Here is an 18,827-nt window from a genome sequence, read left to right on the forward strand (position 1 = left end):
CGTTCACATAGGCACTGTCAGTTTAGCCACGTTAAAAATGTATCAGTTCTTATCAGTTGCTTCATCCGTCATATGTTCCATTAATCTCAGTTTTCCATTCACATTTGTTTATTTACCGGTTTACATCCATTTTTCACATCCGTTTACAGCAGTTTCTGTGGCTTTGAGGACATTACCTAGAAAGCATTGTTCCACCCATGCTGCATTGCAGTTTTCAGTGAGTGGCCTGCCCGTGCCGTGTAGTGCGATGGACTCCAACAATTTTTGGAACAGCGTGACATTGTTTGTCATATGTGCCTATATGTGTATTTGCTGACATGTTGAGTCCCACAAAGCCTGGCCTTTCATGCACATAGTTTATTAGCTGCTCCTGGGAGACCTCTCTGGCCATGTTTCAGTTACTAGATGTACTTCCAATGTACTTCCTATTGTCCAACTACTGCCTGGGTCATAGGTTGAATTCACATATTAAAAAAAAAAAAAAAAAAAAAAAAAAAAAAAATGTATTCCTTCAAAAACGGAGCTTAACTGATTGGACATTGTCAGTTAATATCCGTTTTCACAGATATCGACATAGCCTTGTACGTTAAAAAACAAAAAACGGACACGATCGGAAGTGGAGGTTACCTATGGTCATCCGTATGCCCATAGGAATGCATTGTCATCCGATTATGGATGAAAAATTGATAGACTGTCCGATCCTGTGAAAGGGGCCTAAAGGAGAAGTTCACCTTTGGAAAATGTTACATGTTCCACCTGTTATTAAAAATTGGAACATGTAACATGTTTCAGTATCTGCATCAAGCTGTAGGTCATAATCTAGGAAAAGGAAAAAAGGCAGCCAAGTGACTGGTAGATCACGGTCAGGGCTTGCTAACCCACCATTCCAGAGCATTAAACAGAGTGCAATGCAGCGGGATTACTTGTAAAGTTGGAGCTATAGTAGGGAGCAAGAGCTGCATAAGTCACATGTGGCATGATACCAACTGCAATCCACCTCTTATACCGCCTAGTAGTCTCCGGAGTGGTGCAAGCAGCAGGATAAAAAAAAAAAAAATAGATCTTTAGGTCAGTGTGAAGCAATACACTGGGCATAATAGTACAGGGCTGCTTTCCCACTGATGTGTTGCAGTTTACCCATGGGTGCAGTGCAGTTTTTCTACAGATTTGCTCGCTTAGCCATAGACTATTATATCCGGAAGGTTTTGGTGCACATTCTGAAAGCGCACTAAAGCAGACAGCATTTTAACCCCTTGGACCCCACAGAAGCATGCAGTTGCAGAGCGACCCCATTTACTTTAATCTGCAAATGGCAAGCGGTAGCACCCACCAAAACCAAGGGGATGGGAGGTATCCAGAAGTAGAGATAGTCAGCGCGGAACATATTCCAGAGGGTAGTATTGGGGGGCATTAGTGGTAGGTTGACCAAAGCACATAAACCCAAGGTAAGTATAGTAGCAAGTCCTAGTTGCAATCTCGAAACACCTAATAAGAGGATAATATGCGACCGGTCTAAACTACATGGCATGTTCACCAATGCCAGGAGCCTGGCGGACAAGATGGGTGAAATAGAGATACTGTGGTACGAGGAGGATTTAGATGTTTTGGGAATTTCAGAGACCTGGTTCAACAGCTCTCGTGATTGGCTGGCAACCATTCAAGGGTATACCCTTTATCGCAAGGATAGAGAGGGTAAAAAAAAGGGGGAGGGGTATGCCTATATATCAAGAACAATGTACAAGTGAATGTGAGAGATGACACCACTAAGGGAGCTAGGGAGGAGGTGGAATCCTTATGGGTAGAGCTCCAAAGGGATGACGCTAAGGGGAAAATAATGGGAGTATGCTTTAGGCTCCCTAACACCTGAGGGAGGAAGGGGAGACAGATCTATCAAAATTTAGATTAGCAGTAAGGATGGGAAGTATTAACATAATGGGGGATTTTAATTATCCAGACATAGACTGGGCGGAGGGAACCACACATTCACCTAAGGCTCGCCAGTTCCTAAATGTCTTGCAGGACAATTTTATGGGTCAGATGGTAGATGCAGCCAACTAGAAATAAAGCGTTACTGGATCTACTGATTACCAACAATACAGACCTGATCACGGATGTGGAAAAGCGGGGCAACTTAGGTAACAGCGATCACAGGTCAATTGGCTTCAGCATAAATCACACAAATAGGAAACATAAGGGGAATACAAAGACATTGAATTTCAAGAGAGCCAACTTCCCTAAACTACAAACCTTGCTAGAAGGCATAAACTGGGATAAAATCTTAGGAACAAAACACGGAGGAGAGATTGGTTTGCTTTAAGAGCATTAGCCAATGCATCCCATTGGGTAATACATTTAAAAGAGCGAACAAAAGTCCTGGATGGCTTAACTCCAATGTAAAAATGCATATAAAAGCAAAGGAGAAGGCCTTCAAAAAATACAAGGTTCAGGGATCATCATCAGCATTTAGACTTTATAAAGAAGGCAACAAGAAATGTAAGGGTGCAATAAAGATGGCTAAGATAGAACATGAAAGACATATAGCGGGAGGAGAGCAAAAAAAAAAAAAAAAAAAAAAATCAAGAAATTCTTTACATATGTAAATAGTACAAAAGGAAGACAGACCATATTGGCCCCATAAAGAATAAGGAAGGACATCTGGTTACAAAGGAAGGGGAAATAGTGAAGGTATTTAATTTATTCTACTCCTCAGTCTTCACGAGGGAATCGAGGGGCTTCAGTAACCAAAACTGCAGTGTTTAGCCTCATGACATCATAGGAAGCACCTCCATGGTAAACAGAGGACAGAATTAAAATTGGACTTGGGAAACTTAACATTAATAAATCATCGGGACCAGATGGCTTGCACCGGAGGTTACTTAGGGAACTCAGTCAAGTAAGGCCCCTTTCACACGGGGCGGATCAGTAAAGATCCGCCCCGTGATGATCCGCTCGCTCAGCGGGGATCGCTCCGTTGTCCCCGCTGAGCTGGCTGCGGACAGGGCGGTCTCCGCACACTGTGCGGGGACCGCCCTGTCAGCTCTCCGCTCTCCTCTATGGGGATCGGACGAGCACGGACCGTGTGTCCGTGTTCATCCGATCCGCTCTGCAGACGGACAGAAAAATAGGATTTTCCTCCGTCTGCAGAATCGGACATTTGCGGAGGCGGACAATAGCGGGTGTCTGCGGATGCTCATCCGCAGACACCCGCTATCCCATAGGGATGAATGGATGTCCGTATTTCATCCGCAAACGGATGGATGAAATACGGACACATCATCCGCATGTGTGAAAGGGGCCTAATTGCTAGACCATTGTCCCTAATTTTTACTGACTGGAATGGTACCAGATGATTGGAGAAAAGCCAATAGCACCAATGTAACACCAATATTTAAAAAGGGCCCAGAATACATCCCTGGGAATTACAGACAAGTTAGCCTAACATCAATAGTATGTAAACTCTTGGAGGGGATGATAAGGGACTATATACACACACACACGCACACACGCACACACGCACACACGCACACACGCACACACGCACACACGATTTTAGTAATGAGAACGGTATACTTAGCAGTAATCCGCATGGATTCATGAAGAATTGTTCTTGCCTAACCAATCTATTAACCTTCCATGAGTAGGTGAGCTGCCATCTAGAAAAAGGAAGGCCCGTAGACGTGGTGTATCTGGATTTTGGAAAAGCATTTGACACAGTTCCCCATAAAGGTTTACTGCACAAAAAAAAGGTTCGTTGGCATGGACTATAGGGTGAGTACATGGATTGAAAACTGGCTACAAGGGTGAGTTCAGAGGGTGGTGATAAATGGGGAGTACTCGGAACAGTCAGGGGTGGGGAGTGGGGTCCCCCAGGGTTCTGTGCTGGGACCAATCCTATTTAAAATTTGTTCCTAAATGACCTAGAGGATGGGATAAACAGTTCAATCTCTGTATTTGCGGACGATACCAAGCTAAGCAGGGCAATAACTTCTCTGCAGGATGTGGAAACCTTGCAAAAAGATCTGACCAAATTAATGGGGTGGGCAACTACATGGCAAATGAGGTTCAACGTAGAAAAAATTTAAAATAATACATTTGGGTGGTAAAAATATGAATGCAATCTATACAGTGGGGGGGGGGACCTCTGGGGGAATCTAGGATGGAAAAGGACCCGGGGGTCCTGGTAGATGATAGGCTCAGCAATGTCATGCAATGCCAAGCTGCTGCTAACAAAGCAAACAGAATATTGGCATGCATTAAAAAGGGGATTAATTCCAGAGATAAAAAGATAATTCTCCCGTTCTACAAGACTCTGGTCCAGCTGCACCTAGAGTATGCCGTTCAGTTCTGGGCAACAGAACTCAGGAAGTATGTACTAGAAGTACAAAGAAGTGCAACAAAGCTAATAAAAGGGTATGGAGGATATGTCAGGAGATTCTGTAACTGGCTCTCAATGGAGCCAAATCACAAATGTCCGCTGCGCCTCCAGTGCGATTTGCACAGAAGTCCTGTGCATCTTTTGATCTATTTCAGATCTGAATTCAGCCAAAAATCTGACCTGAAACTGCGAATGGGGAGGCACCAAACCCTTGCTGTGAGCGGCTCCATGCTTCAATGTGAATCCAGTCTGAAGGTTGCCTACAGGTACCATCAGTCATTGCGGCTGATGGCTTGAGGGAGCTGGTGAGCGCTCTGGCAGTTAATGGATTCTTCATTCTCTCAGGTAACTGAGCTGTACAAGCTACAGGCAGACCGCTAGCATGAGTGCCTGCAGGAGCCTGAGATTGCACCCACAATCTGCTGATCGTGGGTGCAATGCTCTGCAGGTGCCTTTGAAAAAAAAAAAATGCAATTTGTATAACTTAAAAAAAAAAAAAAAAAAAAAAAAACGAAGTTACTTACTGGTAACATTCTTTCCCGAAGTCTTTCAGGACAGTCACTTGAGAGACCTTGGCCCCTCCCCTCTGTAGAAAACACCTGCGCCAGCCTTCCATAAATTTCCTCCTCCTCTGCTGGCTCCTCAGTTCTTTAACCACTTCCCGACCAGCGCACGACGATGTACGTCGACAGAATGGCACGGGCAGGCATATTGGCGTACAGGTAGTCCAATATTCGATGCCACCGTGCCATCGTGAGCGCGCCGCCGGCGGCGCGCTCCCGCGCTGGTCGGGACCCCCGCGAGTCCGGTCGCGGGACCCGCGGACTCGATCGCCGCGGGCATCCCCGCGATCGTCTCACGGAGCGGCCGAATGGAGGAAATGCTGTATAAACAACATTTCTCCATTCTGCCTAGCAACTAGTGACGCTGATCTCTGCTCCATGTGATTGGAGCAGAGATCAGTGTACACTAAATGAAAGTCCAACCCCCCCCACAGTTAGTAACACACCCCTAGGAACACTTAACCCCTACACTGCCACCCACTGGTTAACCCTTTCACTGCCAGTGTCATTTACACAGGAATCACTGCATTTATATAGCAGTGATTACTGTATAAATGACAATGGTCCCAAAAATGTGTCAAAAATGTCCGATGGGTCCCCCACAATGTCGCAGTCACAATAAAAAATAAAAAAATAAAAATAAAAAAAAAAATCGCAGATCGCCGCCATTACTAGTAAAAAAAAAAAAAATAATAAAAAATTATTAATAAAAATGCTATAAAACTATCCCTATTTTGTAAACGCTATAACTTTTGCGCAAACCAATCAATAATCGCTTATTGCGATTTTTTTTACCAAAAATATGTAGAAGAAGAATACGTATCGGCCTAAACTGAGGGAAAAAATATTTTTTTATATATTTTTGGGGGATATTTATTATAACAAAAAGTAAAAAATAATGCGTTTTTTTTCAAAATTGTCGCTCTATTTTTGTTTATAGCGCAAAAAATAAAAACCGCAGGGGTGATCAAATACCACCAAAAGAAAGCTATATTTGTGAGAAAAAAAAAGGATGTCAATTTTGTTTGGGAGCCACGTCGCACGACCGTGCAATTGTCAGTTAAAGCGACGCAGTGCCGAATCGTAAAAAGTGGTCTGGTCTTTGACCAGCAAAATGGTCCGGTCTGCAAGTGGTTAAAGAGCACCTACAGTCCACTGGGGAGACATAAGAACATATGATACACATAATTATATCACATTTCCTGTAAGGAAATCTTTATGTTTTGATATACATCTGGGTGGGTACCCGGCTGTCCCGAAAGACTCCGGGAAAGAACGTTACCAGTAAATAACTTTGTTTTTCCCCTAATCGTCTTTCAGGACAGCCATCTGAGAGGATAACTAAGCACTTACCCCTAGGGCGGGACCACAGCTTGCAAGACCTTGCGTCCAAAGGTCTGATCTTTAGCTGAACATAGGTCCATTCTATAGCGTTTTACAAAAGTGGTAAAGCTGGACCATGTTGCCGCTTTACAATTTTGCTCCGGCGTTGCTCCAGCTCTTTCCGCCTGTGACGCTGCCACTGACCTCGTGGAGTGTGCCCCGATTCCCTCCGGGATCTGCATGCCTCCTACCTTGTAAGCCTGTTTTATGGTTTCTCTTAGCCATCAGGCTATTGTGCCTCTTGAAGCTTTATGCCCTTGCCTAGCTCCAGAAAAAAAAAAAACCTGTCTAATTGAAAATGAGGCTACTTTCGGCAGAAATCCCAGGTCCATTTTAACCAGTTAAGGATCGCCGCATGTAAATATACGTCGGCACAATGGCACCAACAGGCACAAGCACGTACCGGTTTCCCTCCCGCTGGCTGCAGCAGTCCGTTTCGCTTCAGGAGCGATCCGGGGTGAGGGGATGGCCGTTGGTTTCTGGCCATCCCCTCTCGATCGCTCCTGGCGAATGAGAAGCTTCCGGGAGGAAGTGATGTCACTCTCCTCGTGGCGGTCTTTTTGACCGGACGGCGATGAGAGAAGACATCCAAGTAAGTGCACCAACAGTCCGCTGACACATAGGTACACTTTTCACCGCAGTCACAGTGTCACTGATTGCAGTGATCATTTATTTACTGATCACTGCATTTAGTGTCAGTTTTGACTGTAAAAAGTGTCAGGGCAGTTAGTGTTAGGCCCCTTTAGGTCCAGGGTAGCCCCCTACCCCCCCTAATAAAGATTTAACCCCTTGATTGTGCCCCAGTTAACCCTTTCACCCCCTTTTACCAGTGTCACTAAGCAATCGTTTTTCTGATCGCTGCATTAGTGTCACTGGTGCCGCTAGGAAGCTAGTTATTTTTTAGGTTCACCGCCAGCTTTTTATAGTGTTGGGTACCCCCATATATAACCTAATAAAGGTTTTAACCCCCTGATTGCCCCTAGAGTTAACCCTTTCACCAGCGATCACTGTATAAGTGTCACTGGTGATGCTGGTTAGCCAGTTAGTTATTTAGGTTCCCCGTCAGGTTTTTATATAGCGTCAGGTACCCCCATATAATACCTAATAAAGGTTTTAACCCCCTGATTGCCCCTAGTTAACCCTTTCACCAATGATCACCGTACAAGTGTTACGGGTGACGCTGGTTAGGTAGTTCGCTTTTTATAGCATCAGGGCACCCGCCATTTATTACCCAATAAAGGTTTAACCCCCTGATCACCCGGCGGGTGATATCAATTAGGTTTTAGGGTCTGCGTCGCCCCAGGCAGCACTAGGTTAGTGCCAGTACCGCTAACACCAACGCACAAAGCATACACCTCCCTTAGTGGTATAGAATTTGAACAGATCAATATCAATAGCGTCCCCAGCATTTTAGGGTTCCAAAAAAACGCATTGTTAGCGGGATCAATCCAGATACCTGCTAGCACCTGCGTTTTGCCCCTCCACCCAGCCCAGCCCACCCAAGTCCAGTATCGATCGATCACTGTCACTTACAAAACACAACACACATAGCTGCAGCGTTCGCAGAGTCAGGCCTGATGCCTGCGATCGCTAACAGTTTTTTTTTGGTAGCGTTTTATACAGTCACTGACAGCCTAGGTGCTTTTTTACCTGTGAGTCTCACTAGTGTACCCCTAAATTTAGAGACCAAAATGGCAAAGCGAAGGTACACTAGTGAAGAGGCCTACACGTTTCTGAGCATGACAGATAGTGAAGAGGAAGTCACCGATATGTCAGATTCAGGCTCAGAATACGATCCTGTAGAGGACAGTGGCTCCATGACAGATAGCAGGGACCTCCTCTTCGTCGTCAGAGCTAACGTCAGGTGTACCAGACCCCGATCTTCTGATGTTGTTGAGGTGCAAGAAACGCAAGTCCCTCGTATGGAGCAGAGAAGTACTAGAGCCGCTCATCCTTCTGGTGAACTGGCAAGCACCAGTGGCCTAGTACACCTTGGACGTACATCCAGCACTGCAGTATCACGTGGTGACGTGGCGAGTCCCATAAGTGCAGTTTGAGCTGGCGAGGTGGCAAGCACAAGTAGTGTCCCGCTGCCACCAAGAAGACGACAAAGGCAGTTCCCATAGTGCCCTTCCTACAGAATTTGCCAATCTTGATTGGGTGCCCACCACTTCTGCAGCACCAGTACTTTCCCCATTCACTGGCCAACCCGGTATTCAGGTGGATACAGCTGATTTTACGCCACTTGATTTTTATTCGCTCTATTTCACAGAAGATCTCTATAGATATATCGTGGACCAAACTAATTTATATGCTGGTCAACACATTGCCGCTAATCGCCAGTTGCCTTCCCTTGCCAGAGATTGGAAACCAGTTACGGTTTCCGAATTTAAGACCTTTCTGGGCCTTTCCCTCAACATGGGCACACAAATTCATGACGTTGCAGGCTTATTGGTCCACGCATCCGACTGACCACATGCCCGTGTTCTCTAACTCCATGTCCAGGAAACTATACGAGCAGATCTTGCGGTTCATGCACTTCAGTGACAATGAACTTTGTCGTCCTCGTGAAGACCCTGAATATGATCGCCTCTACAAAATTCGGCCCCTCATAAACCACTTCAACCAACGTTTTGCAGACTTGTTTACTCCCCATCAAGTTGTCTGCATTGATGAGTCCCTGATTAAGTTTTCTGGTTGCTTGTCATTCAAACAATACCTTCCCAACAAGCGTACCAGATACGGGGTCAAGCTCTATAAGTTCTGTGACAGGGCCACAGGCTATACATGGAGCTTTATGGTTTATGAGGGTAAAGATAGTTACGTAGAGCCAGAGAACTGCCCTGACTACATAGGAAGCGCTGGCAAGATAGTGTGGAACTTGGTGTCACCCTTGTTCGGAAAGGGGTACCACTTGTACGTGGACAATTATTACACGAGCGTGCCACTGTTTAGTCATTTGTTTGATCATCAGTTGGAGCATGTGGCACCGTGCGACCTAATCGCCGGGGCTTTCCCCAGCGGCTTGTAGTTTCCCATCTTAGGCTGGGGGAGAGAGCCTGCTTGCGGTGTAATAATTTGCTCGCTGTGGAGGGATAATAAGAATGTTTTCGCTCTTACCTCCCTTCATGCAGACACAACGGTCCAAATTCATACGGCGACTGGTATTGTGGAGAAACCCCTGTGTCCACTAATATAGCAAAAATATGGGAGGGGTGGACCTCAATGACCAGTTGCTGGTGCCGTATCTAGATGCCCGTAAGGCCAGACGCTGGTACAAAAAAGTGTCTGTTTACTTATTTCAATTGGCTTTGCTGAATGCTTATGTGCTATACAAAGCTTCAGGCGGGACTTTAACCTTTCTTTTTTTCCAGAGAGAGGTTGTCACAGACCTTCTGTATCCAGACGGTTCTGCACCTCACCATTCCCAACCAAATGCAGTAAGCCGGCTGCAGGAGAGGCATTTTCCTTATGCCCTCCCGAGTACCCCTACCCAACGAAGATGTCGTGTCTGTACCAAGCGCAGATATAGGAGTGACACCCGTTGTTATTGTCCACGCTGTCCTGGTAATCCTGGTCTTTGCCTTGGTGAATGTTTTGAAAGCTACCATTCACTAGTGAAGTATTAGCGTAGGGTACAGCATTTCACAGGCTAGGCACACTAACACAGGGTCTCCCAAGATGCCCGAACCGTTACAGTTAAAAAAAAATGATATAGATAGATATCTATTTTTTATTATAAAAACCAAAAAAGATATAAAAACCAAAAATAGTTGTCTTATTGTTCTCTCTCTCTTCTCTCTAATTTTTTATACTTTACTGTTTACTGTGTTTTATTGTTAACCTTTTTTTTTTTTTTGTTTCCAGGTACGCCATTCAGCTGCAGCACGGATTTATTTACCTTGACAGCAATAGCGTTTGCTCCCACGATACATAAAGCCGTGACTCCAGTGCTGTAGGAGGTGATTTCATCAGCACAGTTAAAAAAAAAAAAAAAAAAAAAAAAAAAGAGCATATGTGCCAAAGCATGGGGCAGCAGGGAAGGAGGAGCGATTTTGCTCCTAATGCCGCGTATATACAGTCGAAATTCCGACGGAGGGCTTGCCTGTGGAGAAGTTCGACCATGTGTACGCGGCATAACTTTATTGCGGGAGGATGCCCCCATGCTTTGGCATATATAATATATTTTAGGCACAGGTTGTGCTAAAAAATGATTTATTTTTTACTGTTTTTTTTTTTTTATTTGCTTTGCAGGTATGGTAATGTTTTACTGTTATACTGTAATGTTACTTTGTTTTAACGTTAACCATAATTTGCTTAGCAGGTACGCCATTCAGTTGCAGCGCAGATTTATTTATCTTGACAGCAACAGCGTTTGCCCCCACGATACATAAAGCTGTGACTCCAACACTGTAGGAGGTGATTTCACCACTACAGTTAAAAAAAAGAGCATATATGCTGAAGCATGGGGCAGAGGAGCAATTTGGCTCCTAATGCCGCGTACATACAGTCGAAATTCCGACGGAGGGCTTGCCCATGGAAAAGTTCGACCGTGTGTACATGGCATAACTTTTTTGTGGGAGGATGCCTCCATGCTTCAGCATATATAAATGGTGCATGTATGCCCATCATTAGAAGTGGGTGGATGAAGGGAGGTATTCTAATGGTGGGCATACCCACCGATCAATCTCTTTTTTTCGTTCAGCCAACATGACTCTCAGCAAATAGCTTGGGGTGTCTACTTTCCAAAATGGGGTCATTTGGGTGGGGTTTGTGCTATTTTGGCATTTTATGGCCTTTAAAACTGATAGGTAGTGAGGAGTGAAATAAAAAATGAATGCCCTTAGAAATCCTGAAGGCGGTGCTTGGATTTCGGGGTCCCGTACGTGGCTAGGCTCCCAAAAAGTCCCACATATGTGGTATCCCTGTACTCAGGAGAAGCAGCAGAATGTATTTTGGGGTGCAATTTCACATATAACCATGGCATGTGTACAGCAATGTATAATTTAGTGACAACTTTGAGCAAAAAAATAAATAAAGTTTGTAATATTCCCGTAACTTGTGGCAAAATATAAAATATTCAATGGGCTCAACATGCCCCTCAGCAAATAGCTTGGGGTGTCTACTTTACAAAATGGGGTCATTTGGGGGGGGGTTTTGTGCCATCTTGGCATTTTATTGCCTTCAAAACTGCGATAGGTAGTGAGGAGTGAAATAAAAAAATGAATGCCCTTAGAAATCCTGAAGGCGGTGCTTGGATTTCGGGGTCCCGTACGTGGCTAGGCTCCCAAAAAGTCCCACACATGTGGTATCCCCGTACTCAGGAGAAGCAGCAGAATGTATTTTGGGGTGTAATTTCACATATGCTCATAGGATGTGTGAGCAATATTTCATTTAGTGACAACTTTGAGCAAAAAAAAAAAAAGTTTGTAATATTCCCGCAACTTGTGGCAAAATATAGAATATTCCATGGACTAAACATGCCTCTCAGCAAATAGCTTGGGGTGTCTACTTTCCAAAATGGGGTAATTTTGGGGGTTTTGTGCCATTTTGGCATTTTATGGCCTTCGAAACTGTGATAGGTAGTGAGGCATGAAATTAAAAATTTTCACCCTTAGAAATCCTGAAGGTGGTGATTGGTTTTCGGGGTGCCGTACGTGGCTAGGCTCCCAAAAAGTCCCACACATGTGGTAGCCCCGTACTCGGGAGAAGTAGCAGAATATATTTTGGGGTGCAATTCCACATATAACCATGGCATGTGTGAGCAATATATCATTTAGTGACAACTTATTGTACATTTTTTATTTTTTTGTCATTATTCAATCCCTTGGGACAAAAAAAATATTCAATGGGCTCAACATGCCCCTCAGCAATTTCCTTGGGGTGTCTACTTTCCAAAATGGGGTCATTTGGGGGGGGGGGGGGGGTTGTACTGCCCAGCCATTTTAGCACTTCAAGAAATGAGATAGGCAGTCAAATTAAAAGCTGTGTAAATTCCAGAAAATGTACTCTAGTTTGTAGACGCTATAACTTTTGCGCAAACCAATAAATATACGCTTATTGACATTTTTTTTTACTAAAGACATGTGGCTGAATACATTTTGCCCTAAATGTATGACTAAAATTGAGTTTATTAGATTTTTCTTATAACAAAAAGTAGAAAATATATTTTTTTCCCTCAAAATTTTCGGTCTTTTTCCATTTATATCGCAAAGGCAATCAAATACCATCAAAAGAAAGCTCTATTTGTGGGAAGAAAAGGACGCAAATTTTGTTTGGGTACAACATTGCATGACCGCGCAATTACCACTTAAAGCAGTGCAAAATTGTAAAAAGACCTCTGTCTGGTCCGGGGCTTAATTGGTTAAAGACTATGCGGTCCGGGAAAATCTGGCAAAAGGGGTGATTGATAGAGCTTCTATCTCGCAGACCCTTTTGGCTTTAGTAATTGCTACCAAAAAGATTGCTTTAAGCGTCAGCATCTTCAGGCTGCAATCCTTTAATGGTTCAAAGGGGTCTGCTGTCATAGTTTGCAACACTAACGACAGGTCCCACTTTGGAAAGGCTGTACTCTGTGTTGGCCTCTGTCTGCTCACAGATTTAAAGAGTCCGATTATCCATGGATTTGAAGCTAAACTTCTTTCATGGTAAACCGACAGTGCTGACACTTGACTCTTTAAAGTATTGAGACTTAGTCCTTTGTCTACACCACTCTGTGCACAATCTGCTAAAACATTTCCATACTCTTTGGTAGATATTAAGTGTCTCAACCTTCCTGCTTTTCAGCAGTGTATCTATTAAATGGCTTGAGAACCCTTTTGCTTTTAGCAGCTGCTCCTCAGATACCAGTCGGCTAATTTCCACCTTTCTAGCTGGGGACAGTAGATCCTCCTGAACTGGTAGCAACCAAGGGGGCTCTATGGCAAATTCTTTGAGCATAGAGAACCACGGTCTCCTGGGCTAGTGAGGTGATATGAGAATTAGTGATGTGTTCTCTGTATGCAATTTTCTTATTACTGCTGGAAGTAGCACTGGTGGGGGAAAGGCATACAATCTGCTGAATTCCCACTTCTGTGCTAACACATCTACTCCGAGCGCTCCATCCTCTCTTCTCAGACAGAAGAATGCTCAAACTTTCCTGCTTTCCTTCGAAGCAAATAATGCTACCTGAGGTATTCCCCATTTTTGTGTAATCTGGTCAAATAACTCTTTTTAGAATCCAATCTTCTCTTAATTTCTTCCTGCTGAGGAAATCTGCCACTTTGTTTAAATCCCCTTTTAAGTGGACTGCCGAAAAGGAGAGTATGTTTTTCTCTCCCCCATTTCAAGATTTATTCTGCTAAAGACCACAGAGCTCCGCTTCTGGTTCCCCCGTTTGCTTATATAGGCGATTACCAAGGAGTTGTCTGATCTGATCTGTACATGTCCTCTCAACTCTTTCTGGAAGGTCTGAAGCGTAAAACATACTGCCTTCAACTCCTTCCAGTTGGACAACCTCGTCCTCTTCCTCCTCTTCCCTTCCGCCCCCCCCCCCCCAGTCCCTTGTACTATCAGGGAGTCTAAATGTGCTCCCCACCCTATGCCACTTTCGTCTGTGGTTAGGATTCGGGAAATGGGTAGGATCCATAGCTGTCCTTTGTTTATATTTTCTGCTCTTCACCACCATAGGGTCTTTTTATTACCTTTTCTGGTATTAATACCTGCGTTTCCAGCCACTCCTACTGTGATCCCATATTTTTAATAGGAACATCTGCAGTGGCCGGAAATGCAAGTTGCTAATGCAGTTGGCTAGTGCCAAGGATCTGGCTGCCATGCGTACCAGCTCTGCCGATGCATCTGCGATGTACGCAATGCCTCGTAGCAGAGTGGGGAAAAAGAGGATAAAATCTGCTCCTGTGCAGTTCCTTCCTCGATATGCGCTTGAAATCTGGTTCAACCAACACTCTACATTTCTGGCCACCACCATGACCACCATTGCTGGCTTTAGGCTTCCCACTGTGGAGTCCCATGACTTTAATAGAGTCCATCCTCTTATCCATTGCTTCAGATAAGACCCCCCATATCCTCAAAAGCTAGATCCGTGTGCCTAGAAACTTGTGAGAAGGCCGCATCTAGTTTTGGGGTTTTGTTCCATACCGATGATTCATCATCTGAAAATCGGGAAACCGTCTCTTTAAAGCTTTAGAAAAGAATGCTTTTCTTTCTGGTTCCTGACATTCCTTTTTAATTGCCTCTATTAGGACCTCATGAACAGGAAAATTCTTCTCTTCCTGTTCCCCTAGAACCTCATACATTTGATCATGTAGGGATAAAGTGAGAGTTCGTATTAGGGATAGTTTTCTGGAACCCCTTTCCAGTGCCTCACCCTCCGATTCCTGGGAGCCAGACGCTGTGCTGTCAGGCTCATCTTCTGCCTCCTCCCTAGGGGCTACTGAAGAATTTGCACTAGTGGAGGGAGTGCTTGTATCTTTGGTAGTGCTGGTTGTACGGAAGGAGGAGCAGTCTGCAGCTGTGGGATCTGAAACCCTTCAAAGAAGGTTTTAAATGATTCAAAAGGTACTGGATAGTTCTTTGACAGATGCTGCTAAATCACTGCCCTGCTCAGTGAAATGTTCTTGCACTAGTTTATTAATACATTCCTTACACCCCCCAGGAACCTTTAAGTGTGTTTTTACAAGAAGGGCACCTCCTTTTTGAGTTGTGAGAGGGCCTGGTTTTATCCGTTTTCTCAAATACAAAGAAAACCCCACATTAACCCTACCATAACCTTCCCTGCAAAATTGCAGATGCACAGCGCCTTTCATGTGGGCTTACCTCACCAGGGGCCCCATGAACCACCCTCTGACACCGGAGGGACCTTTCCCACCCCCCCGCCCCCTTAAGGGTACATGGAGAAAAGGGGGGGTGGGTTAGGCCAGTGGAGTTCCACCCTAGGTTCCCCTTACCTTAATATGGCTGGAGCTGGTCTCTGCTGGAGCAGTCTGGTCCCTTCCTTCTGCATCCAACATGCTGGTGTCACCACCGGAGCCTCCGCTGTCTCTACAGCATATGCGGCTCCTCTCCAGCCCAGGCCTGACTCCTCTTCATGATTCGTGCCTGGAAACCCGGAAGTATACGCCCCCTTCGCCGTTCCCAATACCCAGCGTGGTTTGCACTGTGAGTGCTACACGCTGCTGGGGGTATGAGACGGCCGGACATGTACCTCCTAGCTCCACACTCGGAGCTGAATAGGAGCCCCCGACCTCCATCTGCACTCAGGGATGCGGGGGTGACATTTCTTACAGGTCAGTCTTTTTTTTCTGGTTTGCCCAATAAGCCTCTGCTACTTTTTAAGGACATTTTGCCTGAGCCTCCTGACTCTCCTGGCTTGGTTCCCTGGTGTCTCCCCTCCTGGAGGAAACACAAATAACTGAGGAGCCAGCAGGGGAGGAGGAAATTCATGGAAGGCTGGCGCAGGTGTTTCCTACAGAGGGCAGGAGCCAAGGTCTCAGGTGGCTGTCCTGAAAGACGATTGGGGGGGGGGGGGGGGGGGGTATTAGAATCAACCATGATATCAGCGTTTTGTAATCCCAATAACTGCAGGACTCTGGTGGGAACAGGTAAAGCACTAACAGCCACTTAGGCTCTGCTGCATTGCACAATTAACCCCATGTAAAACTGACAGGAGGAAAGAGCAGAGTAATGATCTTGTTACTGTACTGCTGCTCTCTTCACTGTTTAATGATAAGCTGGTGCAGGTCCTAGACCGCACCTTCATGGTTCACCAACAGTGAAGTGAAGTCTGCAGACAGGTTTTCCAGGGTGCAGGATCTGTCTATGCTGTCTTGCATGAGAGCCTGGATCACATGACGGTTCAACAAGATATGGAGTGGAACTTTAAATAAGAAGAAGATTAACCACTTTCAGACCGGACCATTTTGCTGGCTTAAGACCAGACCACTTTTTGCGATTCGGCACTGCGCTGCTTTAACTGACAATTGCGCAGTTGTGCAACGTGGCTCCCAAACAAAATTGACGTCCTTTTTTTCCCCCACAAATAGAGCTTTCTTTTGGTGGTATTTGACAACCCCTGCAGTTTTTATTTTTGACTTGTTATAATAAATATCCCCCAAAAATATATTAAAAAAAATAATAATTTTCCCCGAGTTTAGGCTGATACGTATTCTTCTACATATTTTTGATTGGTTTGCGCAAAAGTTATAGCATTTACAAAATAGGGGATCGTTTTATGGCATTTTTATACTTTTTTTTTATTTTATGTTATTTTATTTTTTTTACTAGTAATGGCGGCAATCAGCGATTTTTATTGTGACTGCGACATTATGGCAGACACATCGGACATTTTTGACACATTTTTGGGACCATTGTCATTTATACAGCAATCAGTGCTATACAAATGCATTGATTCCTGTGTAAATGACACTGGCAGTGAAGGGGGTTAACCAGGGGGTGGCAGTGTAGGGGTTAAGTGTTCCTAGGGGCGTGTTACTAACTGTGGGGGGCTGGGCTATGTGTTAGTGAACACTGATCTCTGCTCCAATCACAGGGAGCAGAGATCAGCGTCACTTGTTGCTAGGCAGAACGGGGAGATGCTGTTTACAACAGCATCTCCCCGTTCAGCCTCCCCGTGAGACGATCGCGGGTATCCCCGTGGCGATCGAGTCCGCGGGACCCGCGACCGGACTCGCGGGGGTCCCGACTGGAACGCGAGCACGCCGCCGGCAGCGTTTACGCAATGGCAGGGCGGCATATAAAAATGGACGTAACTGTACGCCAATATGCCTGCCCGTGCCATTCTGCCGACGTACATCGGCGTGCGCCAGTCGGGAACTAGTTAAATAAGATTAAACAATGGTTGTATGTATAGTACTTGCATCACCTCCTTGCATAAATGTGCAGCAGCAAAAGGGTGGGTTTTACTTTTGTGTTGCTGGGCAGTTGCTTATGTGCCAAGAGCAGTCTCAGCACAAAGACCAAACTGTCAATCCAGGCTGCAGATCAGTAGCCAGCAGGACCGGCATCCAAAATATGCAAACTAATTTTCAGAGGGCAGGAAGCTTACAGCAAATGTGAACAAAGCTTTCTTGTCTTAAGGTGGTTACAGTCACTTACTCCACTGTAGTCTATGGAAGCTCTCATCCATGGACAGGGCTATAAACCTCTCTTCCTCTCCATTACACTGGGGCAGGGGGGATTTAGTAGTTTACAGTAAGGAGGAAACAACTAATAGATTAACTATTTTCATAAACGATTAATCAGCCAGCCGATTAGTTGGCCCACTTACAGAATGCATTATTCTGGGCAATCTACTGAGCGGGGTATAGGACGGAGGAAAGTGATCTAAAGCGATCTGATACACCGACTTATGTTACACGGGGACTAGGGGTGGTGAGATCACTGATAGTTCATCGCACACCCTGGGTCCGCCGTGACCGAATTCGAGTGCTTTACTAAGGTTTGGTTTGCTGTGACAAAGAGGTTCATTGGCGTCGTTTGCTATTTGGCACATGTGAGTGTAACATTTGGAGTGCTGTTTTTAATAAAGTGTATGAGATGTTATCACACTATTGGAGCATCTCTTTGTTTTCACATGTGGGGCAAACTGATTTAAGACATCTAGGACAGGGTGTCACGCATAATGGATCTCGGTTAAGATCATCTGGCATCATATCCGTGAGTGGATGAATGCGCATTTGGCCGAACACAACAGTGGGAGACTAATTTATTTGGCGAGTGTGCTGGAATAAGGGGAGTGGAGACACGAGCACAGCGGTGTGGTGAAAGATCATCTAAGTGGAATTTATGTTGGACTTTACACCATTCATCGGATTGATATTTTATTTTCACTAACAATTTTGTTACAATTGTGACACTTTTTTTTTTTATGTATGCACTGAAAAAAATTATTTAATTCGTTTGCACAGTCATTTATGCTCCAAATTATATGTCAAACCTTTTTTAGGGGAAATTTAGAGGATTCACTATTTAGGTTATTGTATTTTCACAATCCTTTTTGTGATTTTATGAGCGCTGTACACCTTGATTTTTTACTTTTATTTTGAATTTGTGTTTGATTTTATTTAATAAGGTGTATTTATTCCAGAATGAATTATTTGTTTGCATATCAGGAAATACAGTGCATCACACATACAGCTCAGTACACCATCCATACGTCAGTAAGTGCCTGAGAAATTGTGATTGTGAGAGGAGCAATGCCTCATGGCACACGTAGTCCTGGCAGGAAGTGAGTGGTTTTAACCACTTAAAGTGGGGTGCCCCCTAAAAAAATAAATAAAATAAAAGTCAGCAGCTACAAATACTGCAGCTGCTGACTTTTAATAATCAGACATGTACTTGTCCCAGGGTCCAGCGATGCGGGGAGAACAAAGCCCCCCTCGTTCCCCACTCCGCTCACGGCGTAATCTTTCTTACTGTGGGCACTCGGCTGTGGCTTCATAGCCGGGCAACCACTGCGCATGCGCAAGTGGCCCAGGGCGCGTGATATG

General features: G+C 44.8%; 1 protein-coding gene across 1 annotated transcript in view; it reads right to left on the reverse strand.

The window, feature by feature from the left end:
• The window catches only part of BTBD18 (BTB domain containing 18), a 98,574-nt gene extending 83,245 nt beyond the window's left edge, over positions 1-15,329 (reverse strand). Inside the window, exon 1 of the mRNA XM_077463281.1 lies at positions 15,267-15,329. Coding sequence (XP_077319407.1) covers positions 15,267-15,329 — 63 coding nt within the window. The remainder of the gene's footprint in view (positions 1-15,266) is intronic.
• Positions 15,330-18,827: the final 3,498 nt, after the last annotated feature.

This window comes from Lithobates pipiens, unplaced genomic scaffold (assembly GCF_037356315.1).
Source record: "Lithobates pipiens isolate NorthernLeopardFrog02 unplaced genomic scaffold, aLitPip1_a1.2 Scaffold_3, whole genome shotgun sequence".
Taxonomy (NCBI): Eukaryota; Metazoa; Chordata; class Amphibia; order Anura; family Ranidae; genus Lithobates; species Lithobates pipiens.